At 34.6% G+C, this 24,347-nt stretch overlaps 1 protein-coding gene across 3 annotated transcripts in view; it reads left to right on the forward strand.

Annotated features, from left to right (window-relative positions):
- The window catches only part of LOC149802998 (putative E3 ubiquitin-protein ligase HERC4), a 155,588-nt gene that overhangs the window by 53,890 nt on the left and 77,351 nt on the right, over nucleotides 1-24,347 (forward strand). For all 3 annotated transcript variants that reach the window (XM_089952541.1, XM_089952543.1, XM_089952542.1), the window contains exons 10-16: nucleotides 5,252-5,379; nucleotides 7,731-7,787; nucleotides 10,906-11,017; nucleotides 14,404-14,593; nucleotides 18,636-18,685; nucleotides 19,364-19,423; nucleotides 21,400-21,585. In XM_089952541.1, coding sequence (XP_089808667.1) covers nucleotides 5,252-5,379; nucleotides 7,731-7,787; nucleotides 10,906-11,017; nucleotides 14,404-14,593; nucleotides 18,636-18,685; nucleotides 19,364-19,423; nucleotides 21,400-21,585 — 783 coding nt within the window. The remainder of the gene's footprint in view (nucleotides 1-5,251; nucleotides 5,380-7,730; nucleotides 7,788-10,905; nucleotides 11,018-14,403; nucleotides 14,594-18,635; nucleotides 18,686-19,363; nucleotides 19,424-21,399; nucleotides 21,586-24,347) is intronic.

Here is a 24,347-nt window from a genome sequence, read left to right on the forward strand (position 1 = left end):
GTCCACAAAGACAACACAGGATGTGGAAATCAGTAAGGTAGCATGTTTATGATAACTATTATGTAGTAATGTTGCACGAGTTACATTTAGACTGCAGGCATCCATTGTAGTTCTGTTGCACTGCACAACAAACAGCTGTCCCATGAGCAGAAACAAATGATATTGCAGTTATGTGTGCTTGTGTGTGTGATTTGGATTTTTAATGTAGCTTTAAAAAATATATCTACATATATATATGCAGATATGTAGCATGATGTCCCACCCAGTCACATTATCATGACACAGGCTGACCAGTCCTAACACTAACCTCTTAATGCTGAGCACCAAGCGAGGCAGCTGTTAGTACCATTTTTGTAAGTCATTGGTATGACTTGGCCGGGGATCAAACCCACGACCTCCCACATCCAAGGCGGATGCTCTAACCACTAGGCCACCGGAGCGGTCCAGAACAGAAATGTTGCAAATCGTTAAATGCCAGAGGTACCTGTTTTGAATGCACGTTCTGATGGCTTGTTAATAACACCAGTTATCAGGCGTAAAGCATTCTTTGGATTTTTATTATTTGTTTAAAATGACCGACAAGAACATTATTTAATAAATAATAATATTATGATCCGGGCAGTCCAGCTGCTTACACAACTAGCAATCAGTTATGGGAACAAATTAAACAAAAACTGTGGTTTTCATCATTGCGGTTTTTCTTTCTGAAGTATTCATCTAGTAATTCTCTAATTTCTTTTCTCCAATTTGTAAAATTGTCCTTATTTTGTTATCCCCATTTTCTTTAGTACTCCTTCTGAGATAATTTACAATAACCATTAAGTTATGGCCTTTCTTATTCACATTTTAGTTCTTTTATTTTTTCAATGAACGTTATATGGCTTTAACTTTCAACGCGATTAGAAAGAAGAGTTAAACTAACACAAAATTTGCTTGAAAGACAATGTAGATCGTTTTACTTGCAACCTAAAACTTCTTTCTGCATTCACCTTAATGTTGTTGTAAAATGAAATGGAAGGTTGAGGAAATAAAACAATGAACTTTTTAAGATTGCAAAATCACCCTAGAAGATAGCTTTATACAGGAAGAGAGATCCACGTAAACATGAACTCAGAAGGATTTAGGTGAAAAGAATTGTATAAAAGAAAAGAACCGAGAGACTTTTGATGAAACAAGAAAACACTAAATGAACAAGAAACAAGTAAGTTGAAACAAGTGGATGCATAACTTTTGAACCTGCTATTCACGATTAAACATATCAAGTACACACAATTACGGTAGTTACTGTACAAAGAGAACAACCAAATCCAATTCCAGAAGAATAACTTGGTCGGGGATAGAACTCACTACCTCCTGCATCCGTGGCAGATGCTCTAACCACTAGGCCACCAGAGCGGTTTGCATTTATGTGAGAATAATTTGATTGGGCGGGAATATATCTAAACTAATAGGCATAACCAGGTTTTCAGTTCAGGAAATTTTTGAAAAGATTTGATGAATGTGGTCATAGTGAAAATCAGATTCGAGGTGGGAAGCCAAAAATCAGTGATGATCAGGTACCATATCATGTGGCACATAAGAACTGAATAGACTTTGGCAGATCTAACTGGAATTAAATAATTCAGTACCTTACCTATGTTTGTACCTGTTTAATTCAATACCAGTACCTATTTTTTAGAGTATTGTCAGGAGAAAATTTACATGTTATGAACTGACAGTATATGTAGTTCAGAAAAGAACCACAATCTTGAAAAAGAATTGCCAGTGCCATGTTTCATAGTTCTGTGAGCAACAAACTTGGACTGTTGAGAGAAACTGGTCCAGTTATCCTTTTCAGCTATGAGACAATGGTTATGTTATATCAGGATAAGAAGGTGTTTGTTTGGCAAAAACCCAATGAGGCTCAGAAACTGGAATGCCTGGAAATGTAAAGTAGTCATTCTCCCCATTAAAACATCTCTGTGTTTTGGGGTTGTATAACTTTTAATGGGGTTGTCATACTGTTGGCATATTGTCACCTGTTTAAGGTATATCAAGTAAGATTTATAGCCTTTTATTGCCAAAAAATTCCCAGATGGGTTGTGTGGGCAGGATTCTTCAAGAAGATAATTGATCTTTTTCAAGGGAAGCAACTCGGTGGAAAGCCACAAAGAGTATTCACCCTGTTCTTGGCCATACATACGCCAGACATAAACATCATTGTAAATAAATGGAAAACAATTAAAACAAAATTTACAGAAAGGCTGAAATTAAAATTAGAGGTGATCTCATCAATGCTGTCATTGATATTTGGCTTTCAGTAGATCAGGCTTGTACAAGTGTTTCCTAAGGGGCTACAATCTTCGTAAAAGCAAAAGGATCAGTTATGAAATACTAGAACTTGTAACAGTCTTTCCTTGGTACCTATCCTTTAAATTACAACAAAATCAGTATTGTGTCGATGTTGTCATTTTAAGTGGCTACACACTTGTGACCTATTGCTACACTTACCTACTTTTATAACAGTAGCATAATGGAAGTAATATATAACAGTTTTTTGGAAGGATAATTAAAATCAGTGTGTTCTTTACTAAAAATTCAAATCTATCATAAATGCTGCTCAAGTGTTAATTGTTTTGTATATACAAAGCAATTTGACAAAGGGACATGTATGCCATTTTTTATGCTGAGATTATTAGAATTTCTGCATCCACAGTGTTGTCATAGACTTTGCTGTTTGCATTGGCAAATGTACACAAGTTAAGTGTAGAGATTTTTTACACTATTGCTTGTACAGTAATGATACATTATATATGCATCCATTAGATGTACTATACAACCATGCCAAAAGTAGGTCACTGTGACTACTCATCATGTTCCGTTGATCATATGTTGTTTTTACATGTAGGTTAGTGTCTTAAATATAATTGCTTGTACAGCCATGAAACTTTATTTGTCCATATAGCCCAAGGTGTCCTACACTTCTGTACCAAACACAGGTTGGTATGACCTACTTTTCAATGATCATGTACACTTTTACGTTTTGTTTGATGTACTACATTGTGATATTAAAATTAGGTAATGGTAACGTCATATTTACATTTCTGTGATGACCCTGGACCCAGATGCTTGAGCAGTCATTAAATCAGATATGAGCATATGTCTGAAGAAGTACATCATTTCCCCATCAATTTAAAGTAAAAATGTAACTGTGACCTAATTTAGCCACATTGTTGTCATCATAATGATATTGGCAAAAAACAAAACTCTTTTTCTGAATAAATACATGTAGGTCAACATCAACTGTTTCTTTTCTTATTATCTGTCTGGTGGGGCCCCGAGTGGCTGAGTGGTCTAAAGCGCTCTCCATTACAGATCACTGCCATCTCACCTCTGTCTGTGTAGGTTCGAATCTCAGATTCAGCCAATGTGGGTATGTGAGAAAGCTTGCCAGTAGTTTCTCGTGGGTCGGTGGTTCTTTCACTACTACTCTTAAACTGCTTGGAGGATTGCCATGAAACTTTACACGCATGTTTCATCCCATGGTCTAATTGGTCATAAATAAAATGGTACCGCTTGTTCATCCAGTGTGGTCACAGCAGTGGTCATCTTGTTATCACTAAACAGAAAGTCATATTGACATGAGATTTTCACCAGAAGACTTTTTATGATGTTTAGTTGATGCAGTGAAAATGATCAGAAGCTTGTTATTGCTACTCTTCTAGTTGGATGGTCCTCTCAACATGGGTCTTCACCAAAAGACTGTATAATGTCTAGTTGGTCTAAATGAAATGGTGCCAGACTGATGTACAACATTGCTGCCACAGTAGCCACTTCTGAATGGATAGTTGTATCAACATGGCAGTTTTACTAAATGTATCATATAATGGCTAGTTGGTCTTAAATCAAATTGGTACCTTTCAGACATACGGTATGCCTGTCATGGTGGCCATGTTAAAAATGTTGTTATTGCTACTTTTTCTAGATGACTGTTCCTGCTGATATTGTACTTCCTCCAAAAGACTTCTTATGATATCTATTTGTACTTAATGGTAATGGTGCTAGTCTGAAATCCATCAGGAGGCTTCTTACATCTTGCTGCTGATCCTAAATAAAATGGTTGCCAATCTGACATCCAAGATTTCTAACAGCAGCTAATTTGAAAATCTTGCTATCATTGAAGAATATCAGAGATGGTTTCAACACTCTGCAATTATTAGGAATAATGGTCATATATTGCATTTCTGGAAAAAAAATTCAGCCTGTTTGAGAAATTTTTTCTTTTTCAGACAATACTTATGATATCATAGGATATACTAATGTTTTCTGCTCCTATTGGACAGAACCAGTTCTTGAAAGCTGAATATTACTATTCAGATATAAACAATATATAAAAAAAGTTGCACATTATAAACAATATATAGGATGAGTTAACTATGATCGTTATCCTGGAACTAATTTTTAGGTATCACAAAGATTATAATTAGGCAAAGTTTATAAACTAAAACAAATACAGTGTAGAACTAATTCTCAAGGAAATTCGTTCATATTAAGTCTAGTATTGTCAGTGTCACTGAATACGGGATGGAGTGCTTGTACAAATAAAAATTTGCCTCAGGTAATTACCCCCAAAATTAATTTTCAAAGTTCCCAGGAAACTTATTAAATGTGTCAAATACAGTAGGTTATGATGTTTATGAAAATGATGTCAATCAGATCACCATATTATTCATATTACAGTACTTTAATGTGAAGATAATATAAAATAAACAGGACATCATCTTTTGCATACTTTGTAAAAAAATTTAAAAATTGTCCTCAGTAAACCTGTTTTATCCTCAACAAACCTATTAATTTATACATGACCCGCTTGTTACTGGATTCAGTAAATAACTCTTCTATCATAGTATCTGAAATGAAGATCTAGAACTACACAGTTTGTTTCTTTGATTCACTGAATAATAATTTCATAATATAAATAACATACAGTAGTATGATACAATCCAATTGTTGAATATTTAAAATTCAGATTTGGAGAAATAGAAGATTAATTCATGCTGGAAAAAGAATTACTGTTCTCAGTAATTTTCAAAGTTTACAGTTTTAAAGGATTCAAATTTGTATTAGTTGTAATATTGATGCTTAGAATGTTATTTGAAACAGTGTGAACCAGCACACTATAACTTACCACAAACACAGGCAGATTGTGAAGCTAATATAATTAATTCTGCAGCATAGTTGCTCCTTCATTTGTTTATTCTGTGAATTGCAGAAACACATTCCACCTGATGACTTCCGTGAACACAAAGTTGAGACTAAAATTAAATGTCTGGATGAAAAACTCATAAGGGAAATCAGCAAGATAGAAAGAGATGAGGAAATTCCTTACCATGTCACAGAGTGAGTATCATTTATTCCTAACTTCCATCATTTTTTATTGTTTCAGAATTTTCTGTCTGTTTTTTTCTCCTTCCGAAAAATGTTTAGTACCTCATACATTCAGTTGTCAAGTAATTTGCAGGTACATTGATATGCATACATTCACCTGGTCAGAAATTAAATGGTCATGCTATATATTCATCCATGTCTTTATACATTCATTTGTAACTGGGTCTTTGTATGTACCGCATGAAATGTGCATTCAAACTGGTCATGTTCATTGCTCAATATTTGTCCATCAAGCATTTCTGTTTTTGAGTAGGTAAAATATTTGGATTTCAGGGCTTTTAAATTATGGACATTATAGTTGTGAAATAACTGGGTTTGCTTTCCTCACTAAATGACCATAAAATCTAATACAAAAATAAATTCTCATGGATATACTCATCTTCCCTAGCCAAGGTTCTGATTTGTTGACCCTATCTACACCTTGGCAGATCGAGCAGATATTTTAGTGCTTTGTTCTTTGCGACATCTTTTGGATTTCAGGACTTGCATCCCTTAGTATGTAATGCCAGCAAACCAATAGTGTGCAACAGCGGTGCATTGTACATCAGCAGAAAATGGTGAAGGCAAGGATACTTTGTAAGTTTAACATTGAAAGTATGACTACGTACCAGAGAGAAGCAATTACAGGTGTATTTGAGTCAAAGGTATTTGTACCAACATGGACCGGCAGTGAAAAGTTGCTTATTTATGAGTCTTCAAGTTATGTGCTCCCCTTGACTTGATCATGTAGGAAAAGTGTTAAAATTTAAACAACTTAATTTTGATTGGATACAGTGACTTTCCATGCTTCCAATGAAATTCACAGACCTGAAGCACAGAAATATTTGCTTGATCCCCCAAGGTGTAGATAGGATTAACAATCAGAAGCATGGCTAGCAAAGATAAGAGAGATTTTGCCTCCTAAAATTTTACAACACCAATAAGAGTTCAGCTTGGTATCCATATGACATCTAAGGCATGTGCTAACTTGATATCATGTGACAAAATGGTAGTGGAATTCTGGTAAAATGCAACATAGTGCACATGCATGAACCACCATGATATTTTGTAAAGTGGTAGTGAAGGCTAATCATTACATAATGGGAAAGAACTAACTTGGGTTGTAGATGCACTTTATATTAAAAATATAGGAGGTATTTAAAAAACCTGATTATTAATGTGTTGTGCAATAAAGTTCTTTATCAGTGATCAGTACATCCTCTACAAGTACTCCCTGAAATTTTTCAGTCTGAATATCCAGTTATTAAATACAGTTTTGTAGTAACTTCTTGGTATGTTGTTTATCCACTGAAAAACTATACTTACAACTGTATGGCAGCTTTAAAATCATCTGTCCATCAGCAGATTTTCGATAACGGGATTGAGCCAAAAATCTCTTAGACCTAATTTTGGGGTGAATGGAGGATGTTACAAAGTTTTAATGCTATACTCCTTCATGAAGTCTGTCACGAAGGTGGATTTATGTGCTAGTGTGTTGTCATAAAGTAGACCATTGTGCTGATGGGTGGTAATGTTTCATAACGTTTGGCTACATGTTAGTGGCATAAAAACATTTGGTTGCTTTGAGGGACACTTATTGAAAGTAAAGCATAAGACTAGTTCAATTTTTGTATTGCCACACCTTGATCTTTTTTTAGAATCACCAGAACGAGACCAAAGATATATTAACAAATCTGCTTGCATGACTTTTCATGGCACAGGTTTGTTTCTGTGATAGGGTTTGAAAGGATTTGCAGGGTTTGAAAGCTTTGGCTCATATGAAAGCATCATTTTAAATGATTGGAGTATGATGAAAATTACAAGTCTTTTATTTTTAACAACATTTTATGAATTCCATTCAGGTTCCTGATATTTCCATTATAAATGTAAATTGAACGAAAATGATAATTTACAGCACACCAAGAGCAACAATGCCATAAGGTCTTCTTAACATGGGATAATTTTTGACTTCAAGGTTAAATTATTACCAAGGTTAAATAATTACTAATGCTTTCATTCATGTCCAGGCTTTAGTGAACATAATTAGGAGCAAACTTGCAGTGTGAGTGTACTCTTTGCATGAAAGTATGGCACTGGGTTGTTCTGACCTACATTTTCAATTTGCACTGCTGCCAAAGGGCCAGATATGCAAATTTGGTGTATCTCATGATGAACATGTTTTGGGGACCATAACAGAGGCACTTTACCGTAAATTCTAGGGTTTAACATTGTTTACAAATATTTGATCATGACACAGAAGGTGGGGCTGTATTTGGAGCTGCTCACTAACAACTACAAATTTTTTCATTAACTTTGTTTTTCAGAGATGTGACCAAGATATTTTCATCAGCTTCCTGCATAAATGCATCATTTTTGCTAAAGTAAGTATCACCTACATGAGTGTTCAAGCATGTGTAGCTTTACATTTACCACATCTGTTTGTAAAGATTATAATTCAGTCAGGTCTGTCTGAAAACAAACTGGTTTTATATTCTTTGTAGAATACTAAAACACATTACAGGCATGCTGTGTTTAACTTGGTTGGCCATAAGGTCAAATGATTTCTGATTTCATGATTTGACCATGCAGTCAGCATACACTGCTTTGTTTCTTTGTCCAAAATTGCTATTTTCAACTTTTCAAAAACAACATTTACTAGTTTTACATCAAAATATTTTACACAGAGTATTCTAGCATCAGTATTCTAGTATATCAGGATTTCCAAATAATGTTGGTCCATTATCCAGTATGGAAGCCATTACTAGCACTTCACAAAAATCAAACAACTTCTCAAAGATACTAAACAGAATTTTACCAGTTCTACAGAAAACATTCTGGCATCTTCATCTTTCAGTTTTACAAATGATGCTAATTGACTATCAAATTTCAGTGCATTTACTAATAGTGTAAAAGCCATGAAATTACTTTTTCTTTAATACCATAAGCAGACTTTGGGCAATTTATATTAGCATCCCGGCATCTAGTTCTTTTCATTTTCACAGCAGATCTGGCCTCCATTACTTAAAATGGAAAATCCTGAAAACAACTTCTCAAAAAGTACACAGTATAATTTAACAAAGCATGAGAGAGAGTATTCTGGTATCAAAGCCCTTGCAGTTTTGTACAAGTGGTACCATCCAGTCACCAATCATGACTGAAGTTGCTACAAAAGAGTAAAATCTTTAATATTTCTGAAAATCTTCTAATATCTTTTGCCCAAATTTGGCAGAAATCTTGTAGAATAATTAACCCAAATAGTTAAACCCTTCTGTATTCCACTCTGCTTTAAAATTTGTGATAAGTTTGGAGCCTACATAAAATTTTCAAACAGAAAGCAACTTTTTTTAAAGCAGATAAAAGAATAAAAAATTCAGTTTGGAATGCAAACTAAGGAATGTTTTACTTGTATTATGAAAATGCTGATTGAGTAGTCAACCATCGGGCTACAGAGCAGCTTTGATTACCCAAATTATCAGGGGGTTAAGTGAAGGTGTCATAAGTAGGCGACAGTAAACAGTTGACAAGCCCCACAGGCCATGATCAAACAGTTACCTAAACAAAGCAAGTTGCAAGCCCTTGAAAGTTAATGGTAAAAGAAAAACTAAATCATCTCAAGATGGTGGGTGGATTAACGAATCGCTTTGAAAACTGTAAATCAGTGGTGATCAATGTTACATTGAGCTGAAATGTAAATGTAAATCAATGGTCATCAGTTTACATGTGATTTCAGGCTATTATTTTTTACCCTTGAGAGCATACAAACGGAGACAAAGCAGTTGTGAAGATCAAATCAGAAAAAATGTTTTGAATACCATAAATCAAATCTTAAATATAAAATTCCCTTTTTCAATAAACTTAACTGGATTTGTATTTTTTGTAATAAAGCAATTAACATCTTTGATACGAGTTTCAATAGTTTTACTTGTCAGTATTTTTCAGTGTTAGATTTCCCCATGATATCCTAAGTTAGGATGAATTAATTTATCTTTTAACCAATAATAGCATTACAGATACTGGTATTTTACAGTTAAATTCATGAGCCAGTCTTAGTAATTTGGCTAGTTAGGGTAATAATCACCATATTTTTATTTGAAATTTTAAAATTGCTCCAGCATTTTTAATGAAAATGTGGATTATCTTTAATATTGTCTGAGGTAAGAATTGATGTATATTATTTCAGTGATACATTCAGTTGTCAGAAACAGTCTTTATGTTATGAAACAATATTGATATTAGAACTGGTTCATGTTCATTACATTGGCAGTAATTTCAGGTCTGTGACCTTTTCTGGCAGGCAGATCTTACTTGACAGAGCTATTATTACAGCTTAAAACCTGGTATATGTGTATGATTTGCTTGATTCCAGAAATGAAGAATATTACAGATGTAACAGTAGAAATCATAGAGTATATCTCCATTGAACCTACTAGTGATACATGTATTGTTATGTATATTTAATTTAAATTGTTTGTTAGTTAGTTTTTCTTGTTTTTTTATTTCATTACATGTTATTGTAATGTAACATTTTATATTGGACTTGACCTTGTCAAAAATTGAGTTCATTTCTGCTTGACCCTAATTGACTTTTTTTTTATTCATTGTAAACAACTAATACATAGCTAAATTATTTTTTGTGTGTATGGGTTTAAAAATCATTATTATTATTAATAGAAGTAAATATGTTTATTTGGGTCTATGTCTAGGTTTTGGAATTTCCTTAGTGTATTTTACATAATCTAGGTTATGGTTTTTATTTTGTCAACATCAGGATCATTCTAGAAGATTATTTTGCATTAAGTAATTTTTTTAATAGGAAATACTAATTGTGACCTGAGGCCAAGTAGAGAACTGTATAATCTAGTAACTGAGAGGATTTTTTCAGTTGTGCTTTAAGACCTAGTACTTTTAAGTTGTATTATATGTTGTGTCCAGTATTTCATTTTTGGGCTGGACATTTTATTTCTTTAAATTATTGAATTCAAGTGATTATTTTTTTAAATACAAAAGTGCCCAGATAAAATTCTTGGATAGAGATATTCACTGGAATTTATAGTGAATTCAAACCTGGAATTATATTACTATGATTCTACAAAAGACTGTGGACACATCAACACTCTATAACCTAACACAGACACATTATCACCTTCATTTTTTGGATTTATTATGCATTTCTACTAAATTTTTATTCAGGACTAGAAAATACTAGGACTTGCGACTGTAATTCTTGGATTATTTTGGGATTTAATTCACAATACTGTGAGTTTTTGTTTCTCATTTTGACTGTATTCTAGGGAAATAACTTATTTGCTGAATTTTACAAAGCTTGTAGCCTTTTACTCTTTTCTGTTACCGATTTTAAGAACATAGACTCGTAACAGGATATGATTCACTTGATTCCAGAAATGATGAATATTGCAGATGTAACAGTAGAAACCATGGAGTAGATCTCCATTAAGTCTTCTAGTGATACTTGTATATGTATGATTCACTTGATTCCAGAAATGATGAACATTATGGATGTAACAGTAGAAATCATGGAATAGATCTCGAAGCAGTCAAGGCAAATTTCAAGTTACTTGCAGACTGTACAAATATTGTAATCAAACAGAAGGTAAAAAGTTCATTCAGTCACACTGTTAGCTGTGTTCACACATCTCTCTCTCTCTCTCTCTCTCTCTCTCTCTCTATATATATATATATATATATATAGGTAAGAAGCCTATTAAGGTTTTGGATCAAAATGTCATTGTCATGGTCACTGTGATTAAAAGAAAAACTTTCTACATAAAACTTTCAGCTGTCTACATAGAGAACTATTAAACATCGTGTGGCATGTGATATGCTGTTCATGGTAATTTTGGAGACATTCTTTTATCCATGGAACATGTATTTAACAACATGGAGAGGTTCTGTACCTATCACTGCTTTGTTGTTAGTAATTTTTGCAGTTTTAAGGGAACATCTGGTGCTCTGGTGTTATTTGCCATGGCAGCCTGGTCCATCTGTTTGATGCTCCTTATGAATAGGCAACATGTCAGCCTTGCCAGAACTGCAGTTTCTGGTAAAGGTTGGCTGCTGCAGTGTGGAACCTATTTTTATTTTCTGGAAAAAAAGAAAATTTCTGGATTTGAGGAACAGATCAGTAAGTAAAGTTTTTCAACTATGAAAGGTTAGTTAGTTGTATGATTCTGCTGGACTGTTCTCTCTGGATTTAGTTTTTCCCTATGTTTTAAAATAAATTAGCCCACTTTATCTCTCCTTTTTCACCAAAGAATAAGTTAAAGCCCGTAATTCGCAATGAATATGCTGTTAGTGGAAAATAAAATTGGAGACCCAATGAAGCAGATTATATTCCTTGATAAAATGCTACAATGAAGTATGGATGCATTGATGTAGTTCTGGTGATCCTGCTTTCTCTCTCTCTCTCTCCCTCACTCACTCTTGCTCTCTCTCTCTCTCACACACACACACACACACACACTCTTCATCCATACATCGATGGACCTATAGCACTTTGAACGAGACCTGTTGATTTTGGGTGTCAAAGGTCAGGGTCACTGTTACTCAAAGAATTACAGGTTTTACAGATTGGCTTTTGATCTATAGACAATTCCTTGACCAGACTTTCTGGATAGCTTTCACCAAGGTTAATAAAGAAACCTAAAACCTGTTGATTTTAGGGTCAAAGTATCAGAGGTTGTGTTAAGTCTTATAAGATAATAATGGTTTCTGCATGGCAAGTTTACTTCAAGACTGCATACCATGACCAAAGATCCATGTTATTGTGACCTGTTGGTCACTAATTACCCTATTAATGCATATATACTGGCTATTAAACATTGGGTAGGTGTATAATGTGTGATTCACAGTACTCTGGTTGGCCTTCTTTGTCTTTGTTTGTAATCCTTTTCATTGATAACTAAACCTGGCATAGGCACTGTTAGCCAGAATTGTGCAGATGTGCCATTAAACATCTGTCTGTCTGTCTGTCTCTCATAGGGATATTATTTCCAGTGCTATTTTCATTATTGTAGGTCTCAATGTTAAGATTTAGCATTTACTTGTTTACTTGATGCTGTTGGATGTATTGTCATGAAACTTGATGAATGTATTCATCTTGGAAGGTACTAATTGCAGTAGGCAAAAGCAGGTCATGGTGACCTTCTTTTCATTTAGCTTATTTTCTCTGAGAAACCTGATATTTATCTTGCGGGTTCTACTCACCACTGACAAAAGTAGATCACATTGACCTTTTCATGTTCATGAGATTGCATTAAGTTTATATATGCCTGCCCTTAGGCAGGGCTTGTCATATTATGATATTTGTCAGTCTATCCATCCATCTGTTCCCAGTTTCATTCTGGCACAATAAGTAAGCAGCTTGCATTGGGCCTCGGAGGAAACCTGTAATTGTACGGGTCAAAGGTAAAGGTCATAGAAACTAAAGATAAAGGAAAAGGTTTCCACTGAATAACTATACCTCTATTCCAGTTATCTTTACAAAACTTTATAAATGATTTGAATTGGAGATAAAATAGATCTATGTTGATTTATTGGAGAGACCTGGTGTAACATTGTGAGGCATTGGAGAGATCTGGCATAATATTGTGAGGCACTGGAGAGACCTGGAATAATATTGTGAGGCACTGGAGAGACATGACATAATATTGTGAGACACTGGAAATAACTGGCATAATATTGTGAGGCACTGGAGAGACCTGGCATAATATTGTGGGGCACTGGAGAGACCTGACATAATATTGTGAGGCACAGGAGAGACCTGGCATAACACTGTGAGGCACAGGAGAGACCTGGCATAACATTGTGAGGCACTGGAGAGACCTGGTATAACATTGTGAGGCACTGAAGAGACCTGGTATAACATTGTGAGGCACTGGAGAGACCTGGCATAACATTGTGAGGCACTGGAGAGACCTGGTATAACATTGTGAGGCACTGTAGAGACCTGGCATAACATTATGAGGCACTGAAGAGACCTGGCATAACATTGTGAGGCACTGAAGAGACATGGCATAACATTATGAGGTCCTGAAGAGACCTGGCATAATGTTATGAGGTGCAGGAGAGACCTGACATAATACTGTGGGGCACAGGAGTTATATGGCATAACTGTATTGAGATTTAGTGAATGGAAAACATTCTGGAGTTCACTATTATTAACATTTCATCAGAGTAAACACACTGCTCATAAACTACTGACAGTTAGAATCTACATGTAAAGTCAAGTGCCAGTTTTGAGAAGCTTGGTTATCTAAAGATACAGTCCGGTTGTCCAGGTTGCCAGGCACTGTATTTTCATTGCCTGTTCAAGTAACATAAAATTTTCATCTTTTTTCTTCACCAAACTTTGCAGGTGGTTGGCCTAATACAAGATGAAAAATCCTCGTAATTTGGGGGTGGAATGTCAGAGTTAGTGTGACCTACTATACCAAAATGATTTCAGTGCACAAACATTTGTTCTGTTCAAAATATGTTTCAAAATGTACAGCATCCTTTGGATTTGAAGGTTTAATGGCCAGCTGTCACATCACTAGACTGTAAAATGGTTTCCACACAATAAACTGATTTCTTATAAACATGCCTCAGCCAAAAGTTAAAGATATGTTGCCCTTAATAATATGAAAAATTAGAGTCAACTTTAGTTCTGCTAAATGTATCTTCACCAAACTTAACAAGTATATTGCCCTTGGTGAAACGGGAGACTTTCTTTTCAGGATGAAGAGGTTAAGGTCAAGACGACTATGCTTAATTAGAACGGTGTGGTGTGTATTATGTACCATTTGCACTACTTTTGTTTTAGAATCACGTATAATTTCCAAAATTGTACAATTTACTACTGATTTTTTTATACTATTTATTGTCCCCACCCACATGCACACAATAAAGTATTACAAGTCCAAGCTCCACATGTAATCACCCAGAAAATAATATTATGCTTTAGAAATTTGTGGTAATAATCTCAAGTTTTCCGTATAGATAGTCCAGAGTCTTGAGAACTACCTACTACCCAGTCTTCCCAGCTCTCCACCAGATGTGGAGACACTTCGTCTGTACCTTATTCTTCCAGAACTTCACCTGTTCGAGGAGCCAAAACGTTTTAGCACACTCATCGTGCCTTTTGGCAAGGCCATATTGGACCTAGACAAACCAGCTTCAAAAGTATTAGGTAATGTTAGTGAAAGTTCAAAAAGTTCATGACCAATGGGTATTGTAAAATGAATAAGACAACAATTTTTTTCACATAAGTAGCAAACAAGTATAGAATAAATATATTGTTGCATAGGACATTTTGTAATGTTATTTTGAAAATAATGCTGAAAACTCTTCTGGGATGAATAATGGAACCAAAGTGTGATTATTTACAGTCTTTACTCCAATGATTGAAAAATGAATCAAAAGATGTTGCATTTTGACATTATTTTAAAAATGAACTGCATGTTGACATTATTTGAAAAAGAAATCTAACGATGTTACACTTTGGCAAATATTTTAAAAGTCAATATAAAGGTGTTGTATTGTGACATTATTTTAAAATGGAATATAAGGATGCTGCATTTTGAGATTATTCTAAAAAGAAGTCACAAGAGATTACATTTTGACATTATTTTTAAAAAGGTATCTCGGGATGTTGCATTTTGACTTTATTTTGTAAAGGAATATGAAGATGCTGCATTTTGACATTTTAAAATGGAAAAGAGGGATGTTGCATTTTGACATTTTAAAAACGAATCTTGGGATGTTGCATTTTGACATTATTTAAATAAGGGATATGTTGCATTTTGACATTATTTAAATAAGGAATATATTGCATTTTGACATTATTTAAATAAGGAATATGTTGCATTTTGACATTATTTTAAGAAAGGAATCTTAAGATGCTGTATGTTAACATTTTTTTTTGAAAATGAATATAATGTTGCGGCATTATTTTATTAATGAAACTAAAGATGATGCATTTTGAAATTATTTTAAGTCTGTTAATGATATTAACATATTCAAATTACATGCCATATGGCTTGTTCTTTACTAAATCTCATGGTCAATATGGATGATGATAGTGATACAGAATTTGAGGGCTTTTGGCCCGAGGACCTACAAAAGGCTATGGACAAGCTACTTGATACTGAATAATATATTTAATTATATTACAGCATTAAATCATATTTCTTTTCATTCTTTGATATTGCTACTTATTGTGTATGGCTCAATATAACAATGTTTATCTATCTATCTGCATACATACATACATAATAATATATACATACGATTAAAAAATTTAAATTATATTAGTTCATGGAAGTTCATGATCACAATAAATAATTATCTACCAAATGAAGCGAATTTTGTATCAGTTAAATTAACGGTAAACACGCTGTGAATTTTACAACAAAACGAGGCAGCAGATCTTACTAGATTGTGTCCGAAAACATAAATTGTAGAAAAAATGATAGCAGAGCAATGTCCGAAAACTTACAAGGCATTTAAATATTATATTTTCCAAAAACAAACGGTGTCCGAAAACAAATGGTGTCCGAAAACATACGGTAAATATGGCATACGTACCACAAGTATATTTTAGCATTTCTTTGGAGATCATTGCCTGGATTTTATTGGTGGCAGCCCTCATCATTGTTGATCTTGAAATTTAGGTGATGATGTACTGTGACTGGATTCAGACTTCCTCTGGAGTCAGCCTGAATTTTCCTCATTAGAAAATGTCCTTTCAGTGTCAAATATCACATGCTAGTATTATAGACAAAAGACCTCTCATCTCAGGCATTAAGGATAAATGGCTGTTAGGGACATGTACTATGTCTGCTTTGGTTTCATGTTTGCCAAGGATTAAATCAAGGTCAGTGGTGTTTATATCAGTTTTTGCAATGCGGTTATTGATATTAGTGTTGAACACATATTTTACATAAAAATCATCACTGGTCTCAGGTGATCAGTGTGTATATATAATAAATTATTCATACTGTTATTATTATTATACAATTAAAATTATGATTTCTTTTGAACAGTAAAATAGTCACTCTGTAAGTAGTGTTCATCTGTTTGTCCGAGAATGGTTGTGCGATTTCTGAGTCAGAGATTGTTTTGATTAGATCTGAAAAATGATTTGCTACCAGAAGGGGAGATTATGTTTGCTATAAAATTGGCAAATGGTGTCTCGGTGCATATAATTCTATCCACATTTGATGCAGATTCCAAGAACATAAATTTTAGTGATGTTATGTTTGTTGTTGTGGTTAATATACTGTTATGAGACAAAATTTCTGTATGATGCATGATGTCATTCTTACAACCATAAAAGATTTTAAAATCGGCTTTACAGGAAGAGCAGAATACATATTCATTTCCCTTTTGAACTCGACTGCCACCAATGAAATTACCATTTCCATCCATCATTGAATTTCATGTGATATTTCCGTTGCTTAGATTTTGGTGTTTGGCATTGAAAGATAATCATGTACAAATTACTTTTGATCATTCATATAGTAGTTTAGACTCTGACTCATCTCGACAACTTAAAACACAAGGAATTCAAAGAAGCCAACCCTGGAAAAGGATTAGAGCATGTTATTGGCAACTATAATATCTTGCCCCTCAGCCAGTTCACAATGACATGATCACAGGCAGTTTTAATGTAATTGTACTAAGCTGGAAACCAAAATGTGACAAAATGGAAATAAATTAATGTTTCAGTAATAATTTTCATACATGGGAGATTTCAGTGAAGGATGGGGAGCACCCCTAATCTCTGGAGAAAAACCCTCCCATGTGGGAGGTTTGCATGTATGATCCCTAGGTTTAGTAGCCTGTAAATGAAAATGGTGCTGCTTGGACATCCAATATGGCCATCACAGCATCCATCTTGAAAATCTTATCATGATTCATTCGGAATAGATGGTCATATTAACATGGTTTCTTTTACTTAAATGCTTCTTGTGATGAATAGTTGGTCCTAAATGAATACCCTAATATCCAATATGATTGCAACAGCAGCCATCTAAAATTTTGTTATCACTAATTCTGAGTTGGATGTCATCTTGACAGGTTATTTTAAGATATCTAGTTTGTCCTAAGTGAAAATAGTGTCACTTGGACATCAGATATGGACATCACAGTAGACATCTTGAAAACCATTATTGCATCCCTCTTGAATGGATGGTCATATCGACATGGGTTTTCACCAGAAGACTTCTTGTGATGTCTGGTTGAACCTAAATGAAAATGATGATGCTCAGGTATCTATCATGACTGCAGCAGTTACCGTCTTGAAAATCTTATTGTTGCTACTTCTGGATGGATGGTGATATCAACATCATGTTTTCACTAAAAGAGTTACTATGATGTCTGGTTGGTGCTAAATGAAAATGATGCTGATCTAGTGTCTATTATGGCTGCCTTAGTCTAATTGGTGCCTGTTTGAAATCATAGGCGTTCATCTTGAAAATCTTGTTATTGTTGCTTTTCCAGAATAGAAAGTCTTCTCAACATGGGGTTTCCACCAGAGGTTTCTTATGGTGTCTAGTTTGGCCTTAATGAAACAGTGATGATCTGATATCAAATATGGCCACCATGGTGGCTATCTTGAAAGCCTTGTTATCACTACTGGTCATACTTGCATGGGGTTTTTACTTAAAGACTATCTGAAATGAAAAATGGTGTCCATCTTACATCCAATACAGCTGCCACTGTGGCTAATTTGAAAATCATGTTGCTCAAAAATATCAGAGATGGTTTCAACATTCAGCATATAAAAACAAGAAATGGTCTTACCTTGAATTCCTGATAATGCTTTTCAGTTAATTTAGCATCATTCCCTGTGATGGATTCTTGTGGAATGTTTGTGATATTCTAGGTTTTATAATTTAAGGTTCAAGTACTCCCAATTCAATTTTATTTATCGATTTTGATGTTGCAACAGATCACATTTAAAGATACAACAGTCAGAGATCATTTCATTAAAGACATTTTTAACCCATTACAGTCTTTTTCAGGAATTTAAGCACCACAAAAATTACATATACTACACAGTAACAAGATTGAATACACAGGAAAACATATGAATTCAGTGTTAGACTTTTGATGTAGTTAAAGATTGTAGCATGATCGTTGTTTGTAATCTTGCAGATTGCAGGAATCTGTATGATGTGTGTTAAAGTCTCAGTTATGAGGCCTCATGTTTTTCAATACTTTTTCAGAAATGTGGTGGGGAGGTCTGTCTTCTTCCTACTTTCTGAAAATAGTTTATGTAAGTACAAAATGGATTGCTTAAAACAGAACTATGTTGATTAAAATTTTAAATCAACAATGCTTATTAAATGCTAAGAAGAAATTATTGGTTTCCTCTGGATATGTATGAACAACATATTTCCTTCAGGAAGAGAAATTGGAAAATTGAAAGAGATATTAATATTGGAAAATAATTTATGCATATACTTGCTTATAAATCAGGTCCAACTGCAGTCTGCATAATGCACCAACAGATCTGGGTTTATGCAGTCGGTGACAGATAATCATAGGAACATAAAAACATTGATCCTGATTTTGCAGTACATTATGTAGTGGCAGATCGAGGTCTGTTGTTTGCAGTTGGGCCCGACTTATAATCAAATTGTAGTAAGCCATATTTATCTGCGTTAAATAAGTTGTTTTTTAAGCAGGGAATTGTTTTGATCAGAAATGGCCAGTACTTAAAGTTACCAATCAACGTCCTAAGATTCTCATTCAGACATGTTGTGACTATAAGAAGGAGAACAGTATTGTAAGGCTTTTATCCTATTCCAAAATTTTCCTGTTATGCTAAGCATTTTAGGCTGAATTTTGGAGCTTTTGAAAAAGAAAAAACTTATTTTTTTGCTATTACAGACACGTGACATTTTTTTCTTCATATTTTCTTCTTTAACAAGTCAGAGTTCTTGTGTTTTAGGTTTACAAAGAAACAGTTGTGTATATTCTTCAACTGCCTGACCCACAGAATATGAAAGAGGTAAACGTCCTTTTTTATGCACTTATTCAGAAAGCTGATATGTATTATTCTCAACTACATCTACTTCTTACCTGGTCACATTATACAACCATGGTAGTTGTACATATTTTCCATCCTTTTTCTAGCATTTAAGGTTTCACATTTTTCTGCAGTTTCTCCATAACATTGATATGTCTGCTCTAAAACATTATTCACATCTGAAAATTAATGAAATAAGAAATATCTGTCTGCCAATCTATCCAGTGTATGCATGCATGTGTACTTATATACAGTAAAATGTTCCTAAAGTATACAACAAATTTTGCTGTTTTATAGAGATAGCTAGTATAAAGAGGTTTTATTAGCTGAAAGGAAAGTCGTATTTTTAGTTGGTTCTAAATGAAAATGATTCTGCTCAGATGCCTTACGTGACCATTACAATGGCCATTTTGAAAATCTTGTCATCACTACTCCTAAAAGGATGGTTATATTAACACTGGGCTTCCACTAAAAGACTTATAATGATGTCTAGTTGGTCCTAAACGTAAATGGTGCTAATTTGACATCCAAAATGGCCACAACAGCAGGCATCTTGAAAATCTTGTTATTGCTACTCCACATGAATGGAAAGTCATATCTGCATATCCACAGTAGCCATCTTGAAAATCTGATCACTGCTTCTCCTAGATGGCATGTCATATCAATATTCGGTTTTCACCAGAAGACTTTTAATGAAGTCTAGATTTTCCTAAATGAAAATGATGATGATATGACATCCAATATGGACACCATGGGAGCCATCTTGAACATCTTATTTTTTCTCCTCCCAAATGAAAAGTCATATCAGCATGGAGTTTTCACCAGTTGACTATTAAATGATATCTAGATGGCCCTGAATAAAATGTATGCTGATCTGACATCCAGTATGGCCACCAAGGTTGGCCAGCTTGAAAATATACCATTCCTCAGAATGTATGCTCATATCAAAATAATGTTTTCACCAACTGACTTATTATCATATCCATTTGGATATAAGTAAAGATTGTGCCCCAGAGACATCAAGTATGGCTGCCACAATAAACATGTTAAAAATCTTGTCACTAAGTCTTCTGAATGGATGGTCATATTGGCATGGGATGTTTACCAAATGTCTTCTAATGGTGTCTAGTTTGTCCTAAATGAAATTTTGCTTTCTTATATCCAGTTTGATTACCATAGTGGCTAATTTGAAAACCTTACCAAGCAAAAATCTTAGAGATGGTTTCAACACCAAGTAGTTAAAAAGAAGAAATGGTCTTGAATTTTTGGAAATTCTTTTTAAAGAGTAGTGAAGTTGACCCTTTGAGTTAGTATGTGAACTGTCCATTTTTGAAAGCAAGGGTAGCCAATCCTCAATTCACATTGACTCTTGGATTATGTATGTAGCCATAAAAGCATTAAAAAAATGACCTCCTGTAGATGAAAAAATTACTTCTCTTTGCAATGAAATCAATTGAGAGAATTCATTAAATCACCTGTTAAGTATTCAGTAAGAGGCAGTTGTAATTATTCCTGGCAATGTTACTATTTAAATGTAACAATCATTGTCAGTGGATGATTTTCTTTCTAGTGTACCCAGTCATGTAACTGATATTATATTGGCTTGCTACATATATCAAGGTTGATGTGGAATGAAGTGGATTCACCACCTTTGGCTGGTGAAGATGAAGAACTGTCTAGATGGAACCAAATACATGGCTACTATTCAGAGAAAGCCAGGTTACAGAGGGGCTGGCTTTGGAAAGTTTCACTGTATAGTACTGTATATATTCACTTATAAGTCAGGTCCAACTGCACCAACATAGACCCTTATCTGCTGTTGCATAATGTACTGACAGATCAGTATCTGTATTGTTTGCTCTACTGATTAACGATAAATCTTTGAATAAAGGTATTAATTTTGTAAATACTTTTAGGTCTCATCACACTTTTCTAATCCAGCTGTATTTATATTTCAGTTGGAAGTGAGGTATCGGGCTTTACATGTGTTACTGGAAGTGCTGAAAAAGCTAAACAATGTCAATGAACTCAAGGGCCAGATTGTACCTTACCACAAGTTCTACATAAGCTTACTGAAAGATAAAGTCAATATCAAGGGAGACTACATTATGTGGGTACAGCAAAATAGGGGCTCATCCAATCAGGTTGGTGGAAATATTGCATTGAAAATATTTTAGGAACCTTAAATAGATTTAGAGGAATTGATTCAAAGGATAGATATTTTCAGTACAATTTTGATTGATTCATATATATTAGAAATTATTGTATTCTTTTGATACAGTAATTGATTTTCATCATCTATTACCTTAGAAAACTAGACCTCCCCAGGAATAAGATATTAAAAATATTATCAGGAGTTTCAGTAATTGCAAGAGATTGGAACCAGTAACAGACTATGATGTGTTTTAACAAAGACCCAGATGAAGTTTTTGATTTTGACATTTCTGCCCTGAGTGGGCTGATTGTTAGGCCTTCGGGTTTGCTCCTGCATCTTGAATCAAGGTTTCTTTATTTATGCTGCATTGGTGATAATATTTATATATTCTTTACACCTATTAAGTTATTGCTTGGAAAGTCAACCAGTGTCAGAGAACTAGTTTCTCAGTGGTTTTTCCCCTGTATTAATATCTCTAAAACCATTTTTCTCCTGGACTGAAAATTTCTCCTAGAGCAACCTTTTCATCTTGGAGCCATTTTTCTTGATGGGGAAGGGACCAACATTGGAGCCATTATTCTCAATTTGGCAAATCTAGTCCAAAAACATTTTTCTCTATGAGGCAATGCTAGTCTAGAAATGTTTTTCTCAGTATGTTAAATAATCTGCATCACTGAAAATTAAACATACCAGTCCTGCAGCTTAGTTTTTCCTGAGCTGACTTCCCACCCAACACCATGGAGAAAAATGGCTCCTGAGTAGACTTAGACCTGGAAACTCTGTTCTAGGGTAATGTTGTTCCCAGGGAAAACTACTTTTAAATCTGTTTTCTCCCAGGAAAAAATCTGAATATAAATAATATTTTATTAAGCTAAAATTATTCCAAAGTACCAAAAAGGTATGTGGTGTGCAGCTTCAGAGAGTTTTGGCCCAACACTGCAGTATTCTGTACACACATCAGCATACACAAATGTACATACATTACCCTTTATCACCATTTTTTATAATGTAATCTGGTTGGTATTTTTTTGGTTGCAGTAGCACAGTTGGTTTAGTGACTCTACTTCAAAGGTCATGGTTCAGTATATAATTTGACAAAGGCAAGTCAGGTCAGCTGTCATGTTATGTCCTTTTGGAAAGGTATTCAGTGCTCATTTACTTGGCATGATGGTGCCTGGTTATGTGCTAACATCGAAATCCAGTGAACAACTGCTGATAAATTTCAAGTTGGGTTGGTGATTGTCAGTGCGTGTGTTGTTTTTTTTTCTTGTACATCAGTGTAGAATTTTCCTGTGTACAGAATTCTGCTGTACAAGAAATAATAATTCTGTAGGAACTTTTCCCCAGGAATAAATAGACTGAAGTTTAAAATTTCTGTGCAGATGGTTTATTTTCAGGCCATTTTTCCAGGGGGGAAATTGCCTCAAGGGAAAAACTACACTGGCTCTGTTGCAAACGAATACTGGCTACATTGATTCCCAGTTGTAGTGTTAGCTGAATTATTTGAATTACTTGAATTATTTCACCTTCAAAAATTGTTTTGCTCTCTCTCTCTCTCTCCCCCTCGTAATAGTGGGCAGGATTATATGTAAGTCATTCAAGCTGGCTGAATATGATCACCCCACCTATATTTAACAGGGCATTGCTCAGGACATGTTTTTGATATTGATCTAGTCATTATGGAGATCAGTGACAGTTTTGGCCAAACAATTAACCAGGGCTAGCAAGAGAGCCAAGAAATGCATAAGGATGCTGATGCCATCAATATTGAGGCTGATCCTGACTCAGTTTGTAAGAGGGTATGGCAATCTTTCACATCTGTTACCTCCCAAATAAACCTTAGCTCTGCTCTCAGCCACAGTTCTGCATCACATGACAGCACTATTCAGACTACCAGCCAGTACCAGTATGGTATGGCAGCCCACTAGGACTGGTCTTGGACAGTCCATCAGTACATATAGACCCTAGTACTTGCTACGGTGATCAGTTCCTTCAAAGCTGGTACTGGACCTCAGCATACCAAAGTTCTGTGGATTTCATTTTTTCTATGCTTCGCCATTGGCTCAATCCTACCCCATTAGCAACAGGAAAATGTACAAAGTTCTGTTCTCCCAGCATGCTTAGTCCCAGACTGAAGATTCACACAGTGTCCAACAACTTGTCCATCTCTTCAGACCCCAGTTTAATATCAGCAATACATACTTGTTGCTATTTTATAGTGGGCTTTTTTTATGGACAGAAAATACATGGATTCAGTGACAAGAATGTGTCCTTCCATTAGAATAAATCAGAAGATTCTAGATCGCCAAGTCACCCCAGACCTTGACCTGATATTTACGTTTTGGGTGTCGAGGTCTTATTGCCAAAATAATGATGCTGTGTACTGTGTTTTGATGTCGACTAACATCATAACGAAGGTCAAAATTTTAGGAATATCTCACATACTTGGCAGCCCATAATGACACTTTTCTGCAAATTAGTCATAATGTTTTAGTTGGACTTTACTTACTCTGATATCTTTTTTTCTAATAAACTCAGATTCTCACACAAGCAAATGGACCTGTTTTCAAGTTTTGTTGGCCTACATTTCAGTTGGCTGGAAAGTGGTGGAAGCTAGGAATACCAAAATTGCTTAAGTTAAAATTTACTTCTTTAACAAAACAAATAAAATATATTACTATTGAAGAAAATGTATAGATAGCTTCGTTTCATTCAAGATTCTTATCATCCTTGTAACCTTCTAATACCACT

The sequence above is a fragment of the Sinohyriopsis cumingii genome, chromosome 3 (assembly GCF_028554795.1).
Source record: "Sinohyriopsis cumingii isolate HCF-2022 chromosome 3, ASM2855479v2, whole genome shotgun sequence".
NCBI lineage: Eukaryota > Metazoa > Mollusca > Bivalvia > Unionida > Unionidae > Sinohyriopsis > Sinohyriopsis cumingii.